The sequence below is a fragment of the Bos javanicus genome, chromosome 10 (assembly GCF_032452875.1).
Source record: "Bos javanicus breed banteng chromosome 10, ARS-OSU_banteng_1.0, whole genome shotgun sequence".
Classification (NCBI taxonomy): domain Eukaryota; kingdom Metazoa; phylum Chordata; class Mammalia; order Artiodactyla; family Bovidae; genus Bos; species Bos javanicus.
The window spans coordinates 88,711,767-88,736,121 of NC_083877.1; the positions used below are offsets into that span (position 1 = coordinate 88,711,767).

The 24,355-nt window shown below is 52.7% G+C and overlaps 1 protein-coding gene across 2 annotated transcripts in view; it reads left to right on the forward strand.

The window, feature by feature from the left end:
• Positions 1-20,497, forward strand: part of ADCK1 (aarF domain containing kinase 1) — a 132,213-nt gene extending 111,716 nt beyond the window's left edge. For both annotated transcript variants that reach the window (XM_061429590.1, XM_061429591.1), the window contains 4 exons: positions 12,253-12,402; positions 13,811-14,008; positions 18,064-18,257; positions 19,743-20,497. In XM_061429590.1, coding sequence (XP_061285574.1) covers positions 12,253-12,402; positions 13,811-14,008; positions 18,064-18,257; positions 19,743-19,914 — 714 coding nt within the window. In that variant the 3' untranslated portion in view covers positions 19,915-20,497. The remainder of the gene's footprint in view (positions 1-12,252; positions 12,403-13,810; positions 14,009-18,063; positions 18,258-19,742) is intronic.
• The last annotated feature ends 3,858 nt before the right edge of the window (positions 20,498-24,355 follow it).

Below are 24,355 nucleotides of genomic sequence, written 5' to 3' on the forward strand. Positions count from 1 at the left end.
AGTCGTGTCCAACTCTTTGCAACCCCATGGACTGCAGCACACCAGGCCTGTCCATCACCAACTCCCGGGGTTCACTTAAACTCCCATCCATCGAGTCCGTGATGCCATCCAGCCATCTCATCCTCTGTCGTCCCCTTCTCCTCCTGCCCTCAATCTTTCCCAACATCAGGGACTTTTCAAATGAGTCAGCTCTTCGCATCAGGTGGCTAAAGTATTGGAGTTTCAGCTTCAACATCAGTCCTTCCAATGAATACCCAGGACTGATCTCCTTTAGGATGGACTGGTTGGATCTCCTTGCAGTCCAAGGGACTCTCAAGAGTCTTCTCCAACACTACAGTTCAAAAGCATCAATTCTTTGGTGCTCAGCTTTCTTTATGGTCCAACTCTCACATCCATACATGACTACTGGAACAACCATAGCCTTGACTAGAGGGACCTTTGTTGACAAAGTAATGTCTGTGCTTTTTATTAGCAGCTAATAGGAACCAAACATGTGACAACATATAATCTACTCCTTACAGATGCCCTGTCAAGGATATCTCATTAATCCCATTTCTAGATGAGAAGCTGAAGCTCAGAGAGGTTAAACAGGTTGCCTAGCATCACAGAGCTAGCAGGGACAGTCAGGAGCAGAAGCCAGGTCGGCATGAGTTCCGAGTCCTTTCTCCTCCACCTTCTCCATCCTCCTCCCAGGCATCTCTGCCCGGGGCTGCAGGGGAACCTGAGTCTAGTAGGCTGACAGCCACGCCAGTAACTCCTCGAAGAAGGAGTTGGAATACTGACAGAACCTTTGCCAACTCCCAGGGCACCATCCGAATGCAACCCTCCTCTCTCTAGCTCACGTCAAGTTCATACAAGCATTGTTCCATTTTCTAGAGGACTAGGTTCACCCTCCTAGTGCATGGCTAAAGCTCCAAATTGGTAGCTAGTTGATGGTTGTTGCTGTTTTCATTATTATCATCATCCCTGGGGCTTGCCCTTTCTCTGTTACCTCCTTTGACCATTGATGTTTACTCACTGCCTGACTCTGGGTGCCATGCTCATTCTGTGTCACAATCTTAGGAGGGAGGGAGGTCTTGTCTCCATTCTAGGGATGAAGAATCAAGAGGACTCAGGGAAGGAAGATAACTTACATGAGGTCTCAGATCTTCATGGAACACCTCGTGTGTTGTCATATGGACATCCCATGTACTCACCAGCTGGGCAAAGACACAAGCCATTTCTAGCCCCATGGCAGGCCCCTCATGCCCCCTCAGAGTCCACAGCCTTCTTACTGCCCCCAGAGCCACCGCTGTTCTGACCTCTGTCACCTCCCTGAACTGCGTGTTAATGGCATCATACCGCGTGGTAGTTTAGACCTGGCATCTTTGTCATCAGGCCGCTGCCGGTCTTTTCTGGAGGCTCTGTTCTCTTCCCTTGGTCTGTAGGTCTGTCCTTCTGATAATACCATACTGTCTTAATTCCTTCTCCTCTTAAGCCCCTGCCCCTGGCTTCTAGGGTTTACGTGACCTGGGAGGCTCTTTGGTAGTGTTCCGAGATGATGTCATTCAATCCTTGCAGAGGAACGTTAGACTAGGCCGTGGGCGGTGGGCCATGTGCTCTGCTGACCATCAGTGATATTAGGAGTGGACGAGGAACAGGCCTTGCTGTGCAGAAATTAACCTGTTATTAGGTTAATTTCCCAATTCCCAGCCAACGTCAAAGCCACAGGCCTCATGGAAGATTAGTGGGGTGTGTATGTATATTTGTGTGTATATGTGTGTGTATATTTGTGAGTAGCGTGAAAGACTCCATGTGAATGGAAGTTTCTAACAAACTTTTGAGGTTCCGAAGCCTCCCTAGGACTGTGGGCCTGAGTGGGCCTGTCCCTGGCGTGACTGTCCCTGCTGAGGACTGCCTGGCTGAGTGTCACTTGGCATGTCCTGCGGGGGACGGGGGGAGTGACCAGAGGCAGATCTTGCCACGATCCTGGGGGGAAGGGTAGTTAGTGGCATCTTGGCTGCTACAAGCTGTTGGCTCAGCAGGAAGTGGCTCTGGAGGGGAGATGGGCAGGGCTGCAGATCCCTCCAGCACTTGTTAGTCGTCCCCACTTCCCTTGAAGAGGCCCCCCTCACCCCACAGCACCCCAGCCCAGTTGGGCCTCATATGTGAGGACCTGAAGACCAGTCTAAGTGGCCAGTTCCTGATAGACTCAGCTAAGAAAACACCATGTTAGCGGGCCAGAGACCTGGGTTCAGGTTCCATCTCTGCCAGTGGACCGCTGTGTGACCTTGGACAAATTGCTTCCTTCTCTGGGCCTCAATATGCTTACTGGAGGTGTTGGGTTAGCTGGACTCTTAAGGGTCTGTTCTGCTCGGATACTTTACAGAAGAGCCGCTCTCGGCTTGCCAGGAGATAAGACCTGAATGCAGTTGCCTGGGCCCCATCCCAAACCGACTTATCAGAATCTGGGGTGGGAGGGCTTGCGAGAATCAGCATTTTAACAAACTCTCCAGGTGGTTCAGACACTCACTGGAGTTCAGGAGCCACCTGCCACAGGGCCAGGGGGCCCCTGGCTGCCCCAGGTGGGCCCTCAGGCCTCACCTCCGCTGTTTTGTGCATCCAGGCACGTGGCTGCCCTGCCTAGGTGGGCTCTCTGCCCAGTATGGGGCCTGCAGTGCCCGCAGCCTGCAGGGGCCCTCATTCGTCTCTGCTCTGAGCCCAGAAGCGGCATATTACTGAGGGCCTGACCCAGTGATCATATTTGCCAGTCACTTTAAGAGCTGGTGACAGTGACTGTCATTGATTTCATTAAGAATAAAGGTCATGTGGGAGCGTGCTTGCCTGGGCTGGATGCAGCCTCCTCAAGCCACAGGATGACTATTGATTGCGGGACCTTTATTGAAGGTTAATTGGATTTTAGTGAGAGTGTGTTTAAGACCCTACCTGGGCCGAGGCCCTATTGAATTTGTGTGAAATTAGCCGAGAGAAAGGTGACAAAGTCAGGAGCTGGGGTTGGATGAGATGGGGACTAGAGGCCTGGTGGCCTACATGCACAGTCCGGTAAGGATGAGCTGGATGCAGAGATGAGGGGCTTGCAAGAGACACCAGCCTGTCCACTCCAGAGGCCCAGGAGCCTGCTGGGGAAAGAGGGCCGAGTGCTCTGCATGGTCATTATGTGGAATTGGGCCGGGTCCTCTGTCCTCAGGGTGGCGCTCTGGTCTGTGGTGTGTGTGGCAGAATCTGTCTTTTTACCACTCCAGAGAGCAAATCATGTCTTCCATCGGGATCGGGAGGGGATCTGGAGGTTTAGGTCTTACTTTGCACCCCAGCCTGTGTCTCAGAGGTCCCAGGGCCCTGCTGGGCTGGCCTCTCTGGTCTGAGACAGCTGTCATCCAGTTCCCCACTGTCGCCTGCCGCGCCATTTCTCAGTGGCTGTCTGCTCCCCCTGCAAACATAGCCTTGCTAATCGCTTTGCCTGCTGTTGTTGGCCCTTCTACTCTCTACTGTTGCGGGGGGAGGCGGGGGGTCTCAGCCTTTTTTGCCTTCTTTCCAGTCATTTTAGCTGGGCTGGTGAGGAAGGGCAGTCAGGGCCTGGGTTCCATCACACGTGTTTCCAGCTCCCCTCGCCATGTTCCTTCTTTCTGGTAGTCTTTCCATCCCGCGTCACTGGAGAAGCAGTGAAGAGATCTCAAACGTGTTTTCCAGCAGATGTTTCTTGAGTACCTACTGTGTGCAGGCCTGGCATGTCAGAGCCATAGGAGAGCTGTGGACAGAGTGTGGGAGAAGTGGGCTGGCCAGGTGTCATTGAGCTTGGGCGTGTGGCAGGCAGGGCAGAGGGTTCGAAATCGGGCCCCCTGGGGGTGTGCATGGCTCTGCCATTTATTGGCCAGGTGCCCCTGGGTTTCCTCATCTATACAATTGTAAGGATAACAGTACTTCCTTCGTGGGGTGGTTGTGCAGGCCTTGCAGGCTGTGAGGTTTTGTAAAAAAAAAAAAAAAAGTCATTTATAATTCATGACATTATTAGTCATAGCGGCACGTCTTCCTCCATAGAATCTCTGAGAATCTTCTTAATTCTCTCCTGTCCACCTACCTCTGCTGTCCATGAGTGTGTCCACTCAGGGGTGATCAGTGGTCATTGGTTGAGCATTCTGTTTCTAAAAGCCATACTGCCTGGGGGGTTCCCTCTTGTTGCCCGATCCCAGCTCGTGCTGTTCAGGACTCTGCCTTAGTGCTCAGTGTCATTTCCCATTTAGGAGCCTCTCTGACTGTGTGGTGGAAGGCACTCAGAAGACCAGGGAGGAGAAGCCGAAGAGGCACAAAGACTCCGGTTACTGAAATCACAGGGCTTCCCTGGTGGCTCCGTGGTAAAGAATCCACCTGCCAGTTCAGGAGATATGAGTTTGATCCCTGGGTCAGGAAGACCCCCTGGAGAAGGAAATGGCAACCCACTCCACTATTCACGCCTAGGAAATTCCATGGACAGAGGAGCCTGACAGGCTACAGTCCTTGAGGTCACAGAAGAGTCGGACATTACTGAGCGACTAACAACAAGACTAACTGAAATCACTAGAGTAAAAACATCTCCTCCCATCGCCCCCTCTCTGTAAGCTCTCACATCAGGTCGTTAGAAGCTCGGGGATGTTGGAGGGCATCTAGGTGCACAAGTGGGCTCCTGGAGACTCATTTCCCCAACAGCAGGGGGTGTCACGAGTGGGGACAGCATCGCTTTGGAGTTGGCCTTCTTGGATTCTCGCGCTGGCTCTGCTGCTTAAGAACTGTGTCGCCTTGGGGGTGCACATCATCCTTGGGAAACCTCAGTTGCCTGCTGTAAAGTGGATGCAAGAGAGCATCAGGGGCTTTTCTGGTCCAGTGGTTAAGACTTGTGCTTCCAGTGGCTAAGACTCCATGTTTCCATCGCAGGGGGCACAGGTTTGATCCCTGGTCAGGGAACTAAGATCCTATACGCCCTGTGGTGCAGCCAGAAAAAAAAAAACAAGTGTTGGATTGTTTGATGATTGAAATGTGAAGCAGGTGGGGCAGGACCCACAGTCCATACTCAGCACAGCCTATTTTATTGGAACTCTGGCAATAAAATATTTGCCAAAAGAAGGGGGAAATTTAGGGAAAAACTCTTTGGTCATTTTTTTTTAAATACTGACCTCGGTAGGGTGGATGGATGTGGACACATATTTCTTCAGAGTGAATTGCTGCCCATAGTGGGGATGTCAGAGGTTGATATCTGTGTCTTCCTGGAGCCGTGGCCCCTGGATCCACTCCCCGCCCCGCTGGTAGTCATGACCCTGTGAGTGTCACTAGCCAGGAGCCCTTATTGGCCTGTGGATACTCCATGCCCTCGTTCTCAAGCACTGTCCCGGTTCAAGCCGAGTCTAGAGAAGCTCTCACCGAGCTCCTGGAGGCTCCGAGATGAGAAAAACTCCCCCAGGTTCCTGTCAGTGAACCCAGTTCCTCTTTCTTCCTCGCTACATCTCCCAGCCATGTGTGGCTGAAGTCCCCTCTGTCTTCACTCTCAGGGACTTCGCTGGCCGAGATTGACCACTCTGTGATTGGGAAGCAGTGAGGAACTGAGGCTTATATATCCCAGGGGTGGGATTGAGGCGGAGGGGAAAGTGGTCGGGGCAGTTGTCTGGCCCTGAAGGCTGTGGTTCTGCCTCTAGAAGCCTGGGCAGCCACCAGGGGAACGACAAAGAGAGCTCGAATTACTAACCTTTTTATACTTAATATCGGGCTACTTGTGTGATTATTAATATCTTGGCCTTGCTTCCATGACACCCCCAAGAACATAGACTTTCCCATGGGGGGTGGGAATACATTAATCCATGTAATTATAGAATAATTAAAGTGCTTTCAACCAACTCAAGTTTTGAGAAAAATAAAAAAATAACTCTGATTTAGATATTATTTACTAATTTAATTCTTTATTCAGACTTAAAAAAAAATAGATTTCTGTTCTTTTTTCCCCTCCCTACTGTTAGAAACATAAAGGGGTTACATGATTACTGAAATCACTTATGTGAGTGGCACATTCTTTTTACATGGAACTGTTAAAAACTTGTCACTGATTTTTTTTTTCCCCTAAAAAGAGCTATACTATGGCTTTAGTTAACAGTGTATTTTTGGTTAGACAAACAGCCTTGGATTTCCCACTGTGCCTCTTTTCTCCAAATGGAATGCTTTCTTGGTTGCTGTGGGGACCTGCAGAGGATTTCTGGTGCAGTTTCTGCCTCCAGTAAGGAGCTTTCCCGTGAGTGGAGAAGCAGAAGGGGTTGGTGATTGAAACTGTGCTCCCTGGAGCCAGGCCGCCTGGATTGGACCCTGGTTTCACTAACTGCTGGCCAGGTAACCAAGCTGCCTCCTCTTTTTGTATTTCGCTTCCCTCACCTGTCTCCTGCAGAGGTGGCTGTGCGTTCAGATAACTTGCCTGAAATGGTGGGTGGCACAGAGTGTCAGCTGTTACCATTGGGAAAAGGCGGGACTCCGGTCTTTAGGCAGATAACTGCCCTTAACGGGGTAAGGGGCAGCCTTAGAGAAGCTGACATTTCTCCCAAGGAGATATACAGATGGCCAAGGGGCACACGAGAAGGTGTTCACCACCACTACTTGTCAGGGAAATACAAATAAAAACCACACAATGAGACATCCTCTCACACTTGCTGGAATGGCTGTCATCAAGAGGACAAGAGATAACGGCCTTGGTGAGGAGGTGGAGAAAAGGGCACCCTTGTGCACTGTTGGTGGGGATGCAAGTTGGTGCATCCACTATGGAAAACCATATGGAGGTTCCTCAAAACACTGAAAATAGATCTACCATATAGCCCAGCAGTTTCACTTCTGGGTATACATCCAAAGGAAATGAAACCCATATGAAAAGGATACCTGCTCGCCCACGTTCACTGCAGCCTCATTTAAAATTGTTTGTTCTTGAGGAGGAGATAGAACCAGGTATATGGAAGGGATGGAGAGAGGGTTTTGTACCCAGTAATGGCCTTAGGTTTCCTCTGCGACTCTCGGTGCTTCTGTGAGTAGGAGGGAGGGGACTGGCTGCCTTTCTCTCGGCAATTTACAATTTACTGCAACTCTGATAGATAAGAAAAATCACTGAGGTACTTCTCTGGTGGTCCAGTGGTTAAGAGTCTGTGCTCCCAATGTAGGAGGCCTGGGTTCAATCCCCGGTTAGGGAACTAAAATCCCACATGCTGTGTAGTGTGGCCAGGAAAAGGAAAAGCTACCCCAAATGCTGTGTAGTGTGGCCAGGAAAAGGAAAAGCTACCCCAAATTTAGAGATGGGAGTGTGCAGTTTGTCCTTTCAAAGTCATCCTTGAGCATTTGTTTAAGCAGCCTACCTGAGGATTTTTTAGTATCTAAGGGAATGTACTTTTGTTTGACTTTGCTGTTGACAATTAAGGGCTTAGGCTGAAGTCATATGTCAACCTGTAGATCTTATCCAGTAGAGATGCCAATAACTCCTCCCCACTGGAAAAGATAACCCAAAGGTTATGATTTCGTTATTGCCCAGTCAGCCAATAACCAGTTTTGTATCTAATCCTGGAATCTTAGCCTCTTATTCCTGTTTAAATGCCCATAAATTCCCAGTCCCTGAAAATCTTCAATTTGAACTAGCTCTACCTTCTTGCAGAGAAGGCAATGACACCCCACTCCAGTACTCTTGCCTGGAAAACCCCATGGACGGAGGAGCCTGGTGGGCTGCAGTCTATGGGGTCGCAAAGAGTCAGACATGACTGAGCGACTTCACTTTCACTTTTCACTTTCATGCATTGGAGAAGGAAATGGCAACCCACTCCAGTGTTCTTGCCTGGAGAATCCCAGGGACGGTGGGGCCTGGTGGGCTTCCGTCTATGGGGTCGCACAGAGTTGGACACGACTGAAGTGACTTAGCAGTAGCTACCTTCTTGTGGGCTCCTGTATTGATGAGTTTCACAACCTCTGACACATGTTCAGTCTATATTTGTACCATATTCAAGTTTTTTAACTTTTTGAAAATTACTCTTTGATGGTGATAATGGGTATATTTTCTCCCAAGTTTAAAATAATAAGATACTTCATTATAGAAAGCAAGCATCTTTGTGTCATATAGTATACTGTGTAAAGTGCGTTCCCTTTTGTGCAGTCACATTTTGACCTTGAATCTCAAGGTTGCTCTGCGAGGAAGTAGAATAGATGGGGCCAGTCCCACTTATCAGCTAAGGGAACTTAGATCCAGACTGAGAGGGGAGGTGACTTGGCCGCCAGGTTGCTTGTGCCCGCAGTGGCAGTGCTAGGGTGGCCCCAGGGTGAAGCCAGTGGCACAGGCTGGACCCCAGTCCTGTCTCTGCCTTCCCCATCTGCCTGTCCAGGTGATATCTGGTTAAAATGAACATCAGAAACAGCCCCCAAAAGGAAAGATGTCAGGTAGGGGCAGCCAGATGGGGAAGGGCTTCCCTGGTGGCTCAGGTGGTAAAGAATCTGCCTGCAGGGCAGAAGACCCCGGTTCAATTCCTGGGTTGGGATGATCCCCTGGAGAAGGGCATGGCAACCCACTCCAGAATTCCTGCCTGGAGAATCCCCATGGGCAGAGGAGCCTGGCGGGCTCCGGTCCACGGGATCGCAAAGAGTCGGACACGACTGAGAGACTAACGCTTTGCATTTGAGCCTCGGTCGGCAGCCTCTTGCTCTTCCTCCTCCCGTAGCAGCAGCTCAGTTCTCATGGGCCAAGGCTCCCCCAGCCTGAGTCCCCAGACCCCTCGGGGCCACCTCTCAATGTCGTAATATGGGGCCTATAGCGATCAGCAATATTTCAAAAAGCTTCGAGGAGATCATACATCTCCCCATGACAGGTTGGCTCAGACTAAATGAAATGTCATTTCTCTGCTTTGGGCTGAAATTCCGTCAGCTCCATCTGGCTGCCCTGCTTATCTTGGGCTGATCAGGAGCCCTGATTGGACCTCATATGCGTCCTTGACAAATAAAAATGAATTATGACTTAATAAATGCAATTGGTTTGGCAGATACGGCCCTTCAGGGTTCGGCTCCATAGAGCTCCCAAGAGCCTCCCTAAAAGGGGTTCTTGGGGGTGCCGAGGTAGGGACCTGCTGGCTCATCCAGGGACTGGCTCTGGCTTGGCTCCCTCTCCCAGGAAATAGCCCCCATCTCAGCCAGAGTCTGAGACTTGACACGGGGCAAAGGCTGTTCCTGCTGCCAACAGACACTGAGGTACTGGGTTCCTTTCCCCCCAGGAGAAATGATGGGAGCTGGAGTGCGTGGTAGCAGGGCCCTGATGGCACAGTCGGAGCCTCAGGACTTCAGTTAGCCTCTTTAACCCTCATTCCATCATTCCTTTAAAAGGCACAAGTAGGGACTTCCCTGGTGATCCTGTGATTGAGATTCTGCCTTCCAGCGCAGGGAGCTCAGGTTCAGTCCCTGGTCGGGGAACTGAGATCCCATGTGCTGCAGAGCAACTAAGTTCACACGCCCCAGCTACTGAGCCCACACGCCCTGGAACCCGCGTGCCACAGCTCAGAACTGATGCAGCCAGAGATAAATAAGTAAATAAACTAACTTCTTAAAAAACAAACAGGTACATTGAAACCTAGTCTTCGGCCCCTCCAGGAGTATTATGAGGAATCAGGGGCACTAGCGGGCGTCATGCTGGGTTCTAAGCACTACGATGCTGTCATTTGCCCGACCGTCATCTGTGAGGGTGGCACTATTATTATTTCTGTGTTACTGAAGCTGACAGTTTGACTAACTTGTTCAAGGTCATGAAGTTCAATTGAGAAGTGCAGACGTCCTTGTGAGCCAGTATAGAATTATGGTTCCTAGAAGCCTAGGTTTCACTTGGTTTGAATCCTGGCTTTGCTTCTTTCCATCCAGGTGGCTCTGGGTAAGTTAAACCTTTGACAAATCTTAGTTCCTAATCTGCAAAATGGGGATAACAGTTGTGCTTAGTTTTAGGGCCCTTTAATAAGGATGACAGCTGTGGTTACTAAAGTAGAATTATTCTTGATGGTTGAATTTGAGGTCAATTATCATGGATTGGGATTCAGAGGAGACTAATGGGGTTAGGATAAGCATCAGAGGCGAGAACCGTGGCATCTCAGAAAAATGTGGAGAGACCAGGGTCTCACTCATGTTGAAGGCAGAGTCCTGTATTCACATGTTTGGCCTGTTTACAGGCAAGGGGATGGATAACAGAGCCAGTCTATGATATGGAACTTAGACCTCAATGAAACTATGTAATGAAACAATCAGTTCCAGTCATCATAGGAGCTTACAACAGTGGGCTAGATGGTTGTTAATCAAATAAGAACACAAAGAGTGTGCTAGTGATTAAAAAAACAAACAAAAAAAACAAACTACAGGCCTTCCCTCGTGGCTTACTGGTAAGGAATCTGCCTGCCAGTGCAGGAGACACAGGTTTGATCTCTGGTCCAGGAAGATCCCACATGCTGTAGAGCAGCTAAGCCCGTGCACCACAACCGTTGAGCATGTGCTCTAGAGCCCAGGAGGGCCCCTCTGAGCCCGTGTGCCCCAAGTGCTGAAGCCTGCATGCCCTAGAGCCTGTGCCCCCGAGAAAGAGAGCCCAGGACAATGAGAGGCCTGCACACCACAGGTGAGGGCTACACTAGAGAGGAGCCCTTGCTTGCTGCAACTAGAGAAAAGCCTGCACAGCAATGAAGACCCAGCCCCATCAAAAATAAATAAATAAAACTGAAAACAAAACAAAAAGCAGCACCGTTTAAAAAAAAAAAGGAAAAGGAACAGTCTGCAGCATCCTATGAGAGTGTATGGCAGGAGAACCTCGTTTAATCTAGGAGGGCAGGGGAGGCATCCCCAGGGAAATGATGCTCAGCTGGGATGGGAAGGAAGAGAGGAGTGAACCAGGTGAAGGGGAAATGGAATGATGCTCCTGGAACAAACATCATGTGCAAAGGACCAGAGTAGGAAGGCACAGGGGTTATTTGAGAAGAGAAAGAGATCAATTATGGCTGGAATGTCAGTGGTACAAGATTGAGACCAGGGATGGAGGCTGGGCCTGGTCAAAGCAGACTTTGTAGGCCAAGGAACCAATGCAGAGAATGCAGGAGGTATGGGTTCGATCCCTGGGTTGGGAAGATCTCCTGGAGGAGGAAATGGCAACCCACTCCAGCATCCTTGCGGGGAAGTCCCATGAACAGAGGAGCCTGGCGGGCTAAACAGTCCAGGGGTTGCAAAGAGTCGGACACGACTAAACGACTGAACACACACGCAGGCCAAGGAAAGGACTTGAGTCTTTATCTTAAGGCCCTAGTTCCGTGTTCCTTACCCCGGGGGCCCCTCCTCTCCTCTGGCTGAGATATGTTTGTTAGTGCCCATGGGGTCCAGGCGAGGCTGAGGGATACTGAGGGCAGCGTGTGCCCTCAGGACATCAGCTTCCTGGGATGAGCATCCCTTTGTCCCCTGGAAACCTGTCAACAGACCATCTGTGGGGCCGGGTCTGCCTCTCTTCAGCAGCTGTTCCCTAGCTGGGAAAAGGCTTTTAGCTTTAATAAAAAGGGAGTAGAGATAAGGAGGCTGCCTGGGCAGGGAGAGCGGCCCTGACAGGATGATTTAAATGGCCTCTCCAGTGTCATTTCTTCTGTGCAGACATCATAAATCAGATTAGCATTGGGCTTTGCTGGGGAGGGGAGTAGGGAAAGGGGCCTGAAGGGAGAGGGGAGGCGGGCATGTGACTCCAGGTGCCCCTGGAGCTGACCTGGAGATGCTGGGGCCACCTGTCCCTGGTACTCAGCACCCCCGGCCTTGGAGGAGGGGCAGAGAGAATGATCCCTACCCCCAACCCAGCTTTCCAACCCGCATTCAGCTTTGGGGGGAAAAAGTGAAGAGGGAGTGATAAGAAAGAAGGGAAAAAGACTCACAAAAAAACAGGGAAGTGTGGAGAGGTGGGTGTTACAGCCTTTAGGAACCCTAGAAGCAGCGGTTCTCCCGTCTCGCCATCCGTTAAAATCACCCTGGACGCTTAAAAAACTACAGATGCCTGGGGACCACCCCCAACATTTCTGAGTTCCAGCTGAATCGAACGTGGAGCTAAAGTTAGGAAAAGCCGGATTAGCGGTCAGCTTCTCTCGTCAACTCAAGAACTACAGGGTCTCAAGCCATCGCTTCCACCATGATTGCTCAGGCCTTCCTCTTGAAGGTGGCCAGCCTGAGCAGCCAGTCTCTGAGGCAGGTGGTAGCACGGTGCAGCTCCCACCCGGCTCCCTTCTCTTTCAGATCTCACGCCACCTGGGCAGGATGTACAGCGAGATGATCTTTGTCAACGGCTTTGTGCACTGTGACCCCCACCCGGGCAACGTGCTGGTGCGGAAGCGGCCGGACACGGGAAAGGTGGAGATCGTCCTGTTGGACCACGGGCTGTACCAGGTAGGAGGGCCCTTTCCCACCGGCCGGCCCCAGGCTCTGCTCCTGCCTGGTTCAGAGCCCTCTGAACTCCCCTGTCCACCACAGAAACAGGATCAGATGGCAAGGTAGCTGGAGAGGGCGCTGCCCTACACCCTAGGGCCATCGTTTTGTGCAAGTCATGCTCACATGAGCTCTCCAAGCTCTCTGAGCCCCAGCTTCCTCTGCAGAAGGGGGTGACAGAGGACAAGTTGACTGGAGGCATCACTGACTCAATGGACATGAGTTTGAGCAAACTCCGGAAGATGGTGATGGACAGGGAAGCCTGGTGTGCTGCAGTCCATGGGGTCGCAAAGAGTCAGACATGACAGAGTGACTGAACACCAACAACAGAGTGAGAATGATAATCCCTCGTTTAGCGGCAGCCTTGAGGGGTCGATGAGATTGTACCTGGATGTGTGAATCGACTTTGTCAGCTGCCAAAAAAAAAAAAAAAAAATCCCTTTTCCCCAGGGAAACCCAGGCCAGCCAGACCCTGGGAGGTGAGCTGCTCTCAGATGAGCTTAGATGGGGCAGGGGGCAGGGTCACTCAGCTCCAGTGAGGAGGTCGTGTTTAGTGGGGAAGCATGGAGGGGTGGGAAACTCACAGAGTTGGATGACCCTGACTCCATCCTCTGGAACTGGGGACAGAGAGCTGGTGCCAGTGAGCCATGTGTTGCTTCCGGGAAGTTGACAAGTTCCCTGCCGATCCCAGGTCCTGGTTTGATTCCATGAAGCCAATGGTTCTGGCGAGGTTTCCCTGCTGGTCTTCCACTCCTCTGGTCAGAGCTCTGATCGCACACACATCCCCAAACCTGGGATTCCTTTGAAAGGCTCAGTGATGCTGGGCATGTTAGTTTTGGGTGGACACAGCCCCTAAATGAGTGATGGCCCAGACACAACAGACGTCTCATTGCCTGCTTACACACCAGTCCGGGGTGCGTGGAGGAGCCCGCAGGCAGAGGCTGACCGAGGCTGCACCTCCCGGGGTCTCTTTGAGGGTCTCGCCCACCAGCCCCCAGGAGTAGGGTGAGGGCTCAGAGGAATATGCCTGGGAACGTTTTCACAGACCAGGTCTGGAAGTGGAGCTTCTGACACATCCCATCGGTCAGCACTCAGGCAGAGGGCTACATCTAAAAAGGAGGAAGGCCTGGTGGTAGCCTGTACGGGGGAAGAAAAGGGGAGTGTAGATTTTGGTGGGCTGGTGGTAGCCTCTAACACTCTCCAGGACCAAGGCTGACCCAACAGTAGCTTTGTGCTTGGATCTTCAAGGATGGCTGACTATGGGGGGAACGGACAGGTGTCATGGTCTCCCCCGCCCCTGCTCACGGTGGTCACACCAGGTGGAGACAAGGTCTTTGTCCCCTGACCTGCCATGCTGCCCCCGCTGTAGGCGCTCACGGAAGAGTTCCGCCTGGACTACTGTCGCCTCTGGCAGTCGCTGATCTGGACCGACATGCAGAGCGTGAGAAAGTACAGCCAGCGCCTGGGAGCCGGCGACCTCTACCCCCTGTTCGCCTGCATGCTGACGGCCCGGTCCTGGGACTCCGTCAACAAGGGCATCGGCCAGACTCCTGTCACCACCACAGAGGTGGGTGCCCCCGGCTCCCGGTCCTGTCCTGTCCCCGAGGAGGCAAGGGGGCAGGGCCAAGGGTGGAACTGTGCCAACCCAGGGTCTGAGAGCACGCTGGTGGGCGGTGGGGCTGGAGTTGGGTAGAGAGGGTAGAATTAGAGAGGTCCTGCCCGAGGAGCGGGGTGGGGTGGGAGAAACAGTGTCCCCGGGGGGGAGCTGGGGGACAGGGAGCGGCGTGCCTCTGTGTCCCCCTTCCGGCCTTGTCAACCTGGAGGATTAAGTAGGTCGCGTTGACTGTATAACCCGGGCCCCGTGATGTTCACTCCGACCTGCCCTCTCAAGACTTCAGCCTTCCGCCACATTCTCCTGCAGGACTTCTGGGCATCCCCCAGAGACTTGACTCATAAGTGAGCCTGGTACTGCCTGCTATCTCCTGCTGAGGACCGTCTCCCCTCACGGGGTTCATCTAGGGTGCCCTGTGGGGAGGGGGCTTCAGTTCCTCATGCCGTGCTCAAAGGCTTGCTTCTGTCCTATTATGCTATGGAGTTTGTGGTGGAACAGACTCTAGACGAGAGTCCCCAGGGCTCCAGAGTCCCCAGGGCTCAAGAGTCCCCGGGGCCAGGGTGAGGCCCGCCCTAGGAGCGCCCTTCTCTGTATGTGTCCTCATCGCTACCCCACAGCAGGGCCAGACGCGGGGCTTATTCTTCCTGGCTCAGGGTGAGCTCTTGCCCAGGCGTCTCAGTTCCTCGTGGAATCGCCTCCCATCTTCCTAGGCTGTCAGCTGGCAGGCCTGTGCAGACTTGGCTTGTGTCCTTGTGGGGAGGGGCTCACGCTTGCCGCGAGGGACTGGATTCTGCTTGTGTGGTAGAGGGCCCTGGGCTCTGATTCCAGCCCCTGTTTCTCCTGGTGGCCTGCCCTTGGAGGGTTCTCATCACCTCTCTCAGCCTCAGAGTCCTCCTCCATGAGCTGCCTTGGGGTGGGGGCTTTAGCAATGGCTGGGTCCAGAGTCTCCAACAACGTCCCCCTAGCAGGCCACGTCTTGCCATCTCTTGGCTCCGCTTTCCACTAAGTTGCCATCATTTCCCAGAAAACTTGGTGGCAAAGATGACCGCCGGTTGCCCCAGGCTCACGCAGCTTTTGGTGCATCGCCTCAGAAGAAGAGAGGCCCTCTCCCTCTTTTGCTGAACAGGGGTATGATTCTGCTTGATAACCCATGCAGAGGGCCTCCCCGTCATCTCTGAAATTTGGTCATGGAACAAACGTTGTTTGGTTGCTGGACGCTGGACTGAGTGCCTGTGGACCCCAGTGGTGAACAGACAGGCCTTCCATTAGTTTGCACTGTGACAGAGGGAGACAGGTAGGAGACAGATGGTACACAAACAGGTAGATGGCGTGATCACAGGTTAGAGGTGCCAGGGAGAGGCCAGCAGAGCAGCAGTGATGATGTGGGGTGGGGGGGTGCTCTAGAGGAGACGTCACTGGGAAGTCCACATGTAAGCTGAGGCCTGAAGGATGAGAAGGGCACCAGGGACTGCCTTGGTGGCCCAGTGGTCAAGACTCCACACTCCCAATGCAGGGGGCCCGGGTTCCATCCCTGGTCAGGGAAGGAATCCCCCATACTGAAACCAAGAGCCCGTGTGCGGCCACTGAGACCTGGTGCAGCCAGATGGATAAAAGAAAGGAAGGCATCAGCCAGAGGAGGGACTTGGAGAAAGCAACCAGGCAAAGGGAGGCTTAAGGGGGCAGGTTGGGGAGTCTTGAGTCAGTGAGGGGCGTGCTGGGCTGACACGCGAATGGCAGCTGGACTGGGAGAGCATCATGCAAGGAGAAGTTAAGATTCTTTCCCAGGACAAAACAAAGCCTTGGACAGCTTGTGAGCAGGAGAAGGATATGCTCAGACTCCCTCTGTTAAGTCTCTCTCTGGAGTGGGGCAAGATGAGCCATGGGGCTGAGGCAGGTAGAAAGACCTTGGGGCTGAGACTGTGCGGCGGTGGAGGTGGAGAGAAGCGGATGGGGCCAAGTTGCATTTTGTCTGTTTGCTTTTTATTTCTTTTTTTTTTTGGCTGTACCAGGTCTTACGGGATTCCCCGATGGCTCAGCCGTAAAGAATCTGCCTGCAGTGCAAGAGACGCAGGAGACCCGGGTTCGGTCCCTGGGTTGGGAATATCCCCTTGAGTAGGAAGTGGCAACCCACTCCAGTATTCTTATCTGGAAAATCCCATGGACAGAGGAGCCTGGAGAGCTACAGTCCATGGGTTCTCACGGAGATGGACATGACTGAAGCAACTTAGCGTGCACACAGCCTATAGTTGGGATTAAAAACACAAAGATGGAAAAGATCGCCTGGCACTCAGTAGGTGCTTGGTGAATGATACCTGTTTATATTAACTAAGTTAGAGTTTTATCTTTGCAATCAGGTAGGCATCCAGCAGGGGCCAAGCTTGAAGGCTGTGCTGCTCTGAGAAATAGCCCCTTAGGGTTGCCTGGGTGGACTCAGGGGCTTCCGTTTGGGTCCAGAGAGGCTGTGGCCAGGCCAGGCCCACCTCGCTTAGAGGGGCCTCTGTGGTGAGAGGGGCGTTGATCTGGCCTTAGCCCCTGCAAGCAGCAGGGAACGGGAGCTGGGGAGGCAGAAGGGCTCCTGGCGCCTGGCTTCACGTTGAGATGTTCTAGTCTGAAAGCTCCTGCCTGGGGACATCTCAGGTTCACAGCGAGGCGGTTGTTGGCGGTGCACCCGTGTGCCTGAAAGGGCCTGGAGTCCTGCTCCTGCTGCAGAGGCAGCTTCGGGGTGAAGCGCTGGGCAGCACCGCCGGGCCCTGGTGTGACTTCGCCCCGTATGCCCCCAACACCTTGCCTCTGGGGACCCTTGGGGTTCTGCTGGGAGGTGGGCACAGCATGCCCGGCTTTTAGGGGAGGACCCTGGGCTGCACGGCGCTCTGTGAGATGACAAGCAGTGTAGCCTGCTGGTGAGGGTGCAGGCTTGGGAGCTGAATGACCAGGGTTTGACTCCTGCCTCACTAGCTGTGGACCTTGGGGAGGTTATTTTACTTCTCAGTGCCTCAGCTTCCTCCTCTCAAATGGGGATATACGCTCGCCTAATAGGGTTGTTGTGAAGATGAGATGAGCTAACGCACGCAAGCATGTCAGAGTGCCCGGGTTCCTTAGTGATGCTCAGTACACATGGACTCTTGTCATCACCATCGCCATCATTGCTTCCCTGGAGACTGAGACGGGATCAGAGCCTCGCTCTATACTCAGGACTCTGGCTGGAGGCAGTTATCTTCTCAGAACCATGACAGGGATGGGGAAGGCTGGGAAACTGAACCTGAAACTTACCCACCAGGATGGGCAAGGGCTAGCCCTGAATCCTGCCCCGAGGTCCTGAGGACCTTAGGCATGGGCGGGCTGATGCTGGGTCAAGCCTGGAGGACCGTGATGGGCTATGGCTGTGCAAACAGATCTGGTGGGGCTCGGGTCAGGCAGGGTGTGGGGCAGGACTTTGGATTTGGGTTTGGGGTCAGGATCTCAGAGGTCTCGACTGCACCAGCCTGGGTTTGGCTGGAGGGACGGGGGCCTCAGCCAGTACTGGTGACTCAGCCAGTACCAGCTCCCAAGAGTCATTCCTGACCTGGCCTGAAAATTGGTGGCCAGCACAGAGCCTTGGAGAATAACACAAAGGTGGACCCCTGGGCTGAGAGGCGGGACCCATCAGATAGTTGGTGAGGAGGGGAGGTAGACTCCCTGCCCCATCGGTACTGGCCTGGGGGCTTGGGGGATGGGTATTGGTGACCTCAGCTGCAAGGAGCTAGGACGGCAGAGGCAGTAGAAATGAGGCTCCGGTGTGGTGTCCGGTGCTGGGCTGGAAGTTGGGGGAGACGTCCTGACCAGGTTCGTCTGGCTACAACACCGCTTGGGCTGAGCTTCTCCCCCGGGAAGGTTCCTAGTGCTGCTGGAGGCTGCTGTGTTAGACCCTCCCTCCCGGACCCTCCCCACAGCCCCTTCCGATCGCTGGCAGCCCGGATGCCTGCTGCCGCCCCAGGCCCCCCGCCCCACTCAGGCTGCCTCTTTCTGTTCAGGACTCAGAGATCCGCAACCACGCGGCCAACTACCTCCCCCAGATCAGCCAGCTCCTCAACCGTGTGCCACGCCAGATGCTGCTCATCTTCAAGACCAACGACCTGCTGCGGGGCATCGAGGCTGCCCTGGGCACCCGCGCCAGCGCCAGCTCTTTCCTCAACATGTCGCGATGCTGCATCAAAGCACTGGCCGCGTGAGTGTGGGCTCCGGCCTCCCCCTGCCACCCCACCCCAGCTCCCTGATCCACCCCAGGGGTCTGCACGCCTCCCCTTTCTCCTCCAGCCCCCAGGGCCTGGCCTGAGCTCCCCAGTCTCCAGCTCTCCCTGCAGGAAGTTAGGGGCAGAAACCAGCTCCAGGGAACTGGCTGACACTTGGGGGCTATGTTTAAGGTGGTCCAGGAGAGCCACCTCTGCTGGTTAAAATTGTGGGTTCTGGGACCTCAGCTTCCTGGTCAAGCTTTCCTCGTGACGCTTACGCTCAATAAAGTCTGCAGCATTTTCTGATAGTCTCAGTCCCACCCGAGAGTCCCCAGACTTGGGATCAGTATGCCCTGGCTCATATCTCATCCGTGCCTGGTCCTGTGACTGTGTCCCCAGCACCCGCCAGGCAGCGAGGCCAGTGTTCTTTTCCCTGTGAGTGTGGCTGTGACTCAGGAAACATGTCACTAGCTGGCTCTCTCAGGATCTCAGGTCTTTTCAGATGCCTCAGCATCCTGGAGGTGTTGATGAGGAAGGGAAGGGTGCTTCCCCAGGGAGGCAGTAGTAGAGGAATGGGGATCCCAGGCTCTTCTACTGGATGGTAGCATATACATGGGAAGGCCCATGCTCTGGCTGAGTGTTCGCACCCAAGAGGGGAGGCCTGGCCTGGTCAGCTTCAAGCCATCTTTCCATCCTAGGCAGCAAGTGGGTCATTCTGGTAAACAGGTGATGGCAGTGTTGACCACATGCATCATGTACCCGCTATCAAATACTGAGTTACAGCAAAATACACTGCCTAGGGAAGGGCTGAACACGATTCATTCTTCCTCTGAGGTTCCGGAAACGAAGTCTTGGGAGGTCTCTGGCAGCTCAGTGGTTAGGTCTCGGTGCTTTCACTGCTGGGGCCTAGATTCAGTCCCTGGTTGGGGAACTAAGGTCCTGCAAGCTGTGTGGTATGGCTAAAAAAAAAAAGCAAACTAAAGTCTTGAGTAGGTGATCCTCATAAACACCAGTTTCCATCATGTCCTTTTGTTGGTGCAGAAGGCCTTGAGCTGGGTGGAATCCATCATGGCCCCAGCCTCCCAGGACCACCTTGACTAGGTTTCCAGGTGATTCGTAGCCTCAGAAAATTAGGGAGAGCTATTTCATTTGAGTCTGGGGGATTCTGACTTGATGAATATAAACTCTACTTTTGGAAAAAGAGAAACTTTGGAACATGATACCCAGCGGGTCCTCCAGGCCTTTGATGAGGTGTGCAACATCTGCTTTTACTTACCCCACTTACCTGGAAAACGCCTGTAGACCAGCTGAGTTCCTCTGGTCCCGGATTGGGCAGTGGTCTGATCGCGTGACCAGGAGCCGTTGTCTCCTGGGGGAGGCGGAGTGGTGACTTGGCAGAGCCACCACCTTCCGTTTTTCCAAGTGCCGCTGCTCGTCTCAACTCTGCGTCTCTTCTCTCTTCCTTCGTGCCCCTCCTGTAGGCACAAGAAGCAGAAGACCCGTTCACTCTTCAGAAGGGCCCGGATCTCTCTGAGGGAGGCCGTCAGCTTATGGAAGATCAACCTTCAGGAGCTCGTTCTGCACCTGAAGGGGCTGAGGCTCACTGGCTGGGTCTGGGCTCTGCTCTGCTGGCTGCTGCCTGCTTCACACTGAGTGGACGCGCTGCCCCCTGCCCGGCGGTGGCCCCTGCCGCGGCTCGGGGGTCTCTTCACCCCTCATTCTTCCGTCGTGTCTCCACCCGCTTGCCCCGTTTCTGCCCCGTGGAGCCCCGCGATCCCTGTCTGTGGCACTGTCATGCTCCCCCTCTGGAAGTCCTCTCCTGTGAAGCCTGTGTCTCAGGGCCTCAGGCCACGTCCTGGGAGGGTTTCCAGCCGTTCCCAGGGGGAAGGCACCACGGTCTGCTTTCCCGCTCTCCGTCTGTGCCTTTGGGTTGGATACCTGCCCCACCTGCTTCTGTTCACCTTTCTTGTGGTCAAGATGGACTACTTAGCCCACCGAGGGCACATCTAACTCGCCAGACGTTTGGTTTTGCTGCAGAGGGGCTTGGTCCCTGAACTGCTGGAGAAGAGTTTTCTTTCTTTGAGCCATCCCTCCCTGGAGGTGCCAACCTTCCTGGGGTGGCTTGGCCCCCGAGCCAGGTTCTGTTGCAGCTGTGAGTTCACAGCTGTCATGGTGACCCCTTTGGTGACTTTATGTACTGTGATTCAATAAAAACCACTTCGGGGCTTCAGGGCAAGAGCGTGGTCAGCAGGCCATTTATTCCAGGTTGGGAGTGAGTCCACTCAGGCCACGAGGTAGGAGTGGCCGCGGATGCCACGTGCCGTTGTGATCTGCTTGACTTCTTGTCCCCGAAATCCTTCCAGCCTTCCACTGTGCATCCACTTTCTGATTCTTGTATATTTCTCTTCCTTTCTAAGACAGATCTTGGTTGCCACTGTTAGGAAGCTGAAGGCCAAGAACTCAGAGGCTCAGCAGAAACCTCTGATGTTGCTTCCCCTGGGTTCTCCCCTCATCCCCTATGACCCGGCACCTCCCTTGTTCTGTTGATTGGCTCCTGACTTAGCCCTCAGATTCATCATTCGATATCCCCATTCCTGAGACTGTTGTCTAAACCTCAGTCATGTGGCTGGGCTTGTGCTCTGAAACCTGCTGGTGACCTGCCAGATGCTGCTTCTACCTTGCTGCCAGCCTGCCCCCTGCCCATCCCCGCCCCCGCCCCCCCAGATCATCTGCTCCGGTTTTGGGGATGCCTGCAAACGCCTGCTCTAACTTCTGTGTCCGTAGTCTCCAGGTCCCTATGACCCCAGATGCAGCAGGTCCCAGCTCTCACTGAGCACCCTGGCTCACGGTAATTGTGTCTGAATCTCTCTGATCTTACTTCACCTCATTCATGAGGGTAGAGAAAAAAAAATCCTAAATTTGAATCTCATTTTCTGTTCTCTTTATTCATAATACAACAAGCAGATTTTTCACTGACCAGAGATGGTTTGCCATCCCTTTGAATTAATTATTCTTAGTGACCAGTTGGATGCACCCAGGGACCTGAGAGAATAATCTGCAAGATCTGCTATGAATCATGAGGATGCATGCTGCATATTATATTTTATGGTGTCTTTTATAGCCACTGAAGTAAATATAAATGTCCTTTTTGTTCAAGGTAATGGTTACTTGCTTTTCACTTTTGGTTTAATGGTTGGCTTCCTGCTGCCTTGGGATCTAAAACATCAGCATGTTGCCAGAACAGTTATCCAGAGAGCTGAGAGGCCGAGACAGTTTGGGGTACAGGGCAGTTTGAAAATAGAGGGCTTGATGTGTGAGTGCCTGCCACATGTGAGAGAATATGCTGGACCCTTTGTAAGTAAGTTGTGTCATTGATTTGTCTCATCAACTCTATGAGGGCGAAGGGTCATTAGCCTCATCTCACGGAGGTGGGAACTGAGGCTCAGAGAGATTTAGTCATTTGCTTGAAGTCGCACAGTTGCTGAATGAGGGTCCCTGCTTTGCTGTTTATTCCACAATGCTGGCCGTGTGAATTACGCCTGCTCCTTGGGCTGTCATATGTGCCTGAATAGTGACTCTAACACTGACTTCAGAGGAAGTTGGATTTTCAGTGGACTGGGCGCAGTGGGTGGGTAAAGGAGACCAAAAGCCCTGGAAAAGTCAGACTGAGTCCTGCATGTTCCTCAGGCCTAAAATAGGGTGGCCTTGCACCCCTGTGCTGCTGCAGTGTGATTCTGATGTAGACGACCTGGAGTGAGTGCAGCCTCTCTTCCCTTAAGGACGCAGTTTTCCCGTGAGCCTGCTCTCACTTCAGATACTCACTGCAGGCTTGGGGTCCCCAGCCCATGTGTACTTTTGACCAGCTGACTACAAATTTGGGGGTTTCTACCACCTGCTACCCCCCAGACTTGATAATTTGCTAGAATGACTTACAGAGCTCAGGAAGGCACTACACTTGAGATCAGGCAAATGAAGAGACACTCAGGGTGAGGTCTGGGGGGTCCTGTGTGTTGAGCTTCTGGGTTCTTGCCATGGAAGGACCCTCTTGGCACAGAGATGCATCACTGAGCTTCAGTGTCCACAGTTTTTATCAGGGTTTCGTTGTATTAGCACAATTTATTGAATCATTAGCCAGATGACTGAATAAAATCTCCAGACCCTCTTTCCTCCACACCCGCCCCCCCCATTACTAAGAAAGTCCAAGGATTGGGACTTCCCTGGCAGTCCAGTGGCTAAGATTCCAGGCTCTCGGGGGCCTGGGTTCGTTTCCTGGTTAGGGAACTGGATCCACAACTAAAGATCCACATGTTGCAACTAAGACCCAGTGCAGCCAAATGAATAGAGAAAGAAGGTCCAGGGATTGAGAGGTCATCTTCCAGGAGCAACCAAGGGACAAAGACCAGACAGGTTCTTCATCATATAAGTGTACCTCTGGTGTCATCTCGTCCTGTGTACTTGGCCTGAGATGCATTTTTATCAGCTGACTGCTGGCCTGTACCTTCTCCTCCTCCGGGTGGAGCCGTGTCTAGAAGGAGAGCTCTAAGAGCTCCCATCATCTCTGTTCTGCAGTTCAGAGAGCACCCATGTGAGCTCTTATGCCAGATCTCTGCCCTGCTCCCTTCTCTGTCCTGCAGAACTTGCCATATGTTGATTGGGGTTTGGTGCTTCGAGTAAAATCCTGTGACTTTCTTCCCCCAGCAGTAGCGATGTGTCAAGAAGTCAGCATCAGCTTACTTCGAAGGGTGCTTTTTCTTTTAATCCTTGGATCCTAGGCCTATGTAGGTGTTGGCTTCTCTGATTTGGGCAAGATGGCTATAGTTCCGCTCCCCTCTTCTCGTCCCCGTGAGGAGAATTCCAGCTCAGTGGCCCGTTTGGCCTCTCAAATATGTGCCCAGCTCATAGGAAGTGCAGATGTCCTGGTTTGTAGTTCAGTTCAGTTACTTAGTTGTGTTTGACTCTGTGCGACCCCATGGACTACAGCACGCCAGGCTTCCCTGTCCATCACCAGCTCCCAGACCTTACTCAAACTCATGTCCATCAAGTCAGTGATGCCATCCAACCATCTCCTCCTCTGCTGTCCCCTTCTCCTCCCGCCTTCAACCTTTCCCAGCATCAGGGTCTTTTCTAGTGAGTCAGTTCTTCACATCAGGTTGCCAAAGTATTGGAGTTTCAGCTTCAGCATCAGTCCTTCCAATGAATATTCATGACTGATTTCCTTTAGGATGGACTGGTTGGATCTCCTTGCAGTCCAAGGGACTCTCAAGAGTCTTCTCCAACACCACAGTTCAAAAGCATCAATTCTTTGGCACTCAGCTTTCTTTATAGTCCAACTCTCACATCCATACATGACCACTGGAAAAATCATAGCCTTGACTAGACAGACCTTTGTTGGCAAAGTAATGTCTCTATTTGCAGTAGGTGCTCAATAAGCATGCGAAAGTTAGACTCTCAGGTTACTTCGCTATTTTCAGGGATGTTGAAACCTGTGTATTTATAAAAAAAAGTCTCACATGCCACTCTCTTTCCCCTGGGAAGGCTGCCTTGTTTGATTGTCAGGTTAATTTCTGCAGTGTTCCGAGCCCACTGCCAGGACTGGGGATGGTCACTCTCAGGATAATTGGCTTAGAGACCACCGCTCCCCCTGCCCCCCAGAGCTGTAAGGCTATGAGGTTGCTGACTTCTAGTGACATCTCAGAAAATGAAGGTGGCTTCAGGAGACACAGATCCTCAGGGACAGCGATTGGGAGGTTTGGGACTACCCTCCGTGTAAACAGACCGTAAATCAAGACAGTCATGAAGATCCACCTCTTAAACGCCAGAGGACGGATAAAGACTTAAGAAAAAGCACAAATTGCTTCAGTCACTTAATTGGCAATATTACCTCCATCTCCCCACTAGACGTTTGTGATAGTGAGCTATCAGTTGTATGATTTCTAATATTTTAGCATTCAGTTACTTTAGTATTGAACCCTTTTGTTTTACACTAGCTGGCTTCCTTGGTGGCTCAGCTGGTAAAGAATCTGCCTGCAGTGCAGGAGACCTAGGTTCGATCCCTGGGTTGGGAAGATCCCCTGGAGATGGGAATGGCAATCCA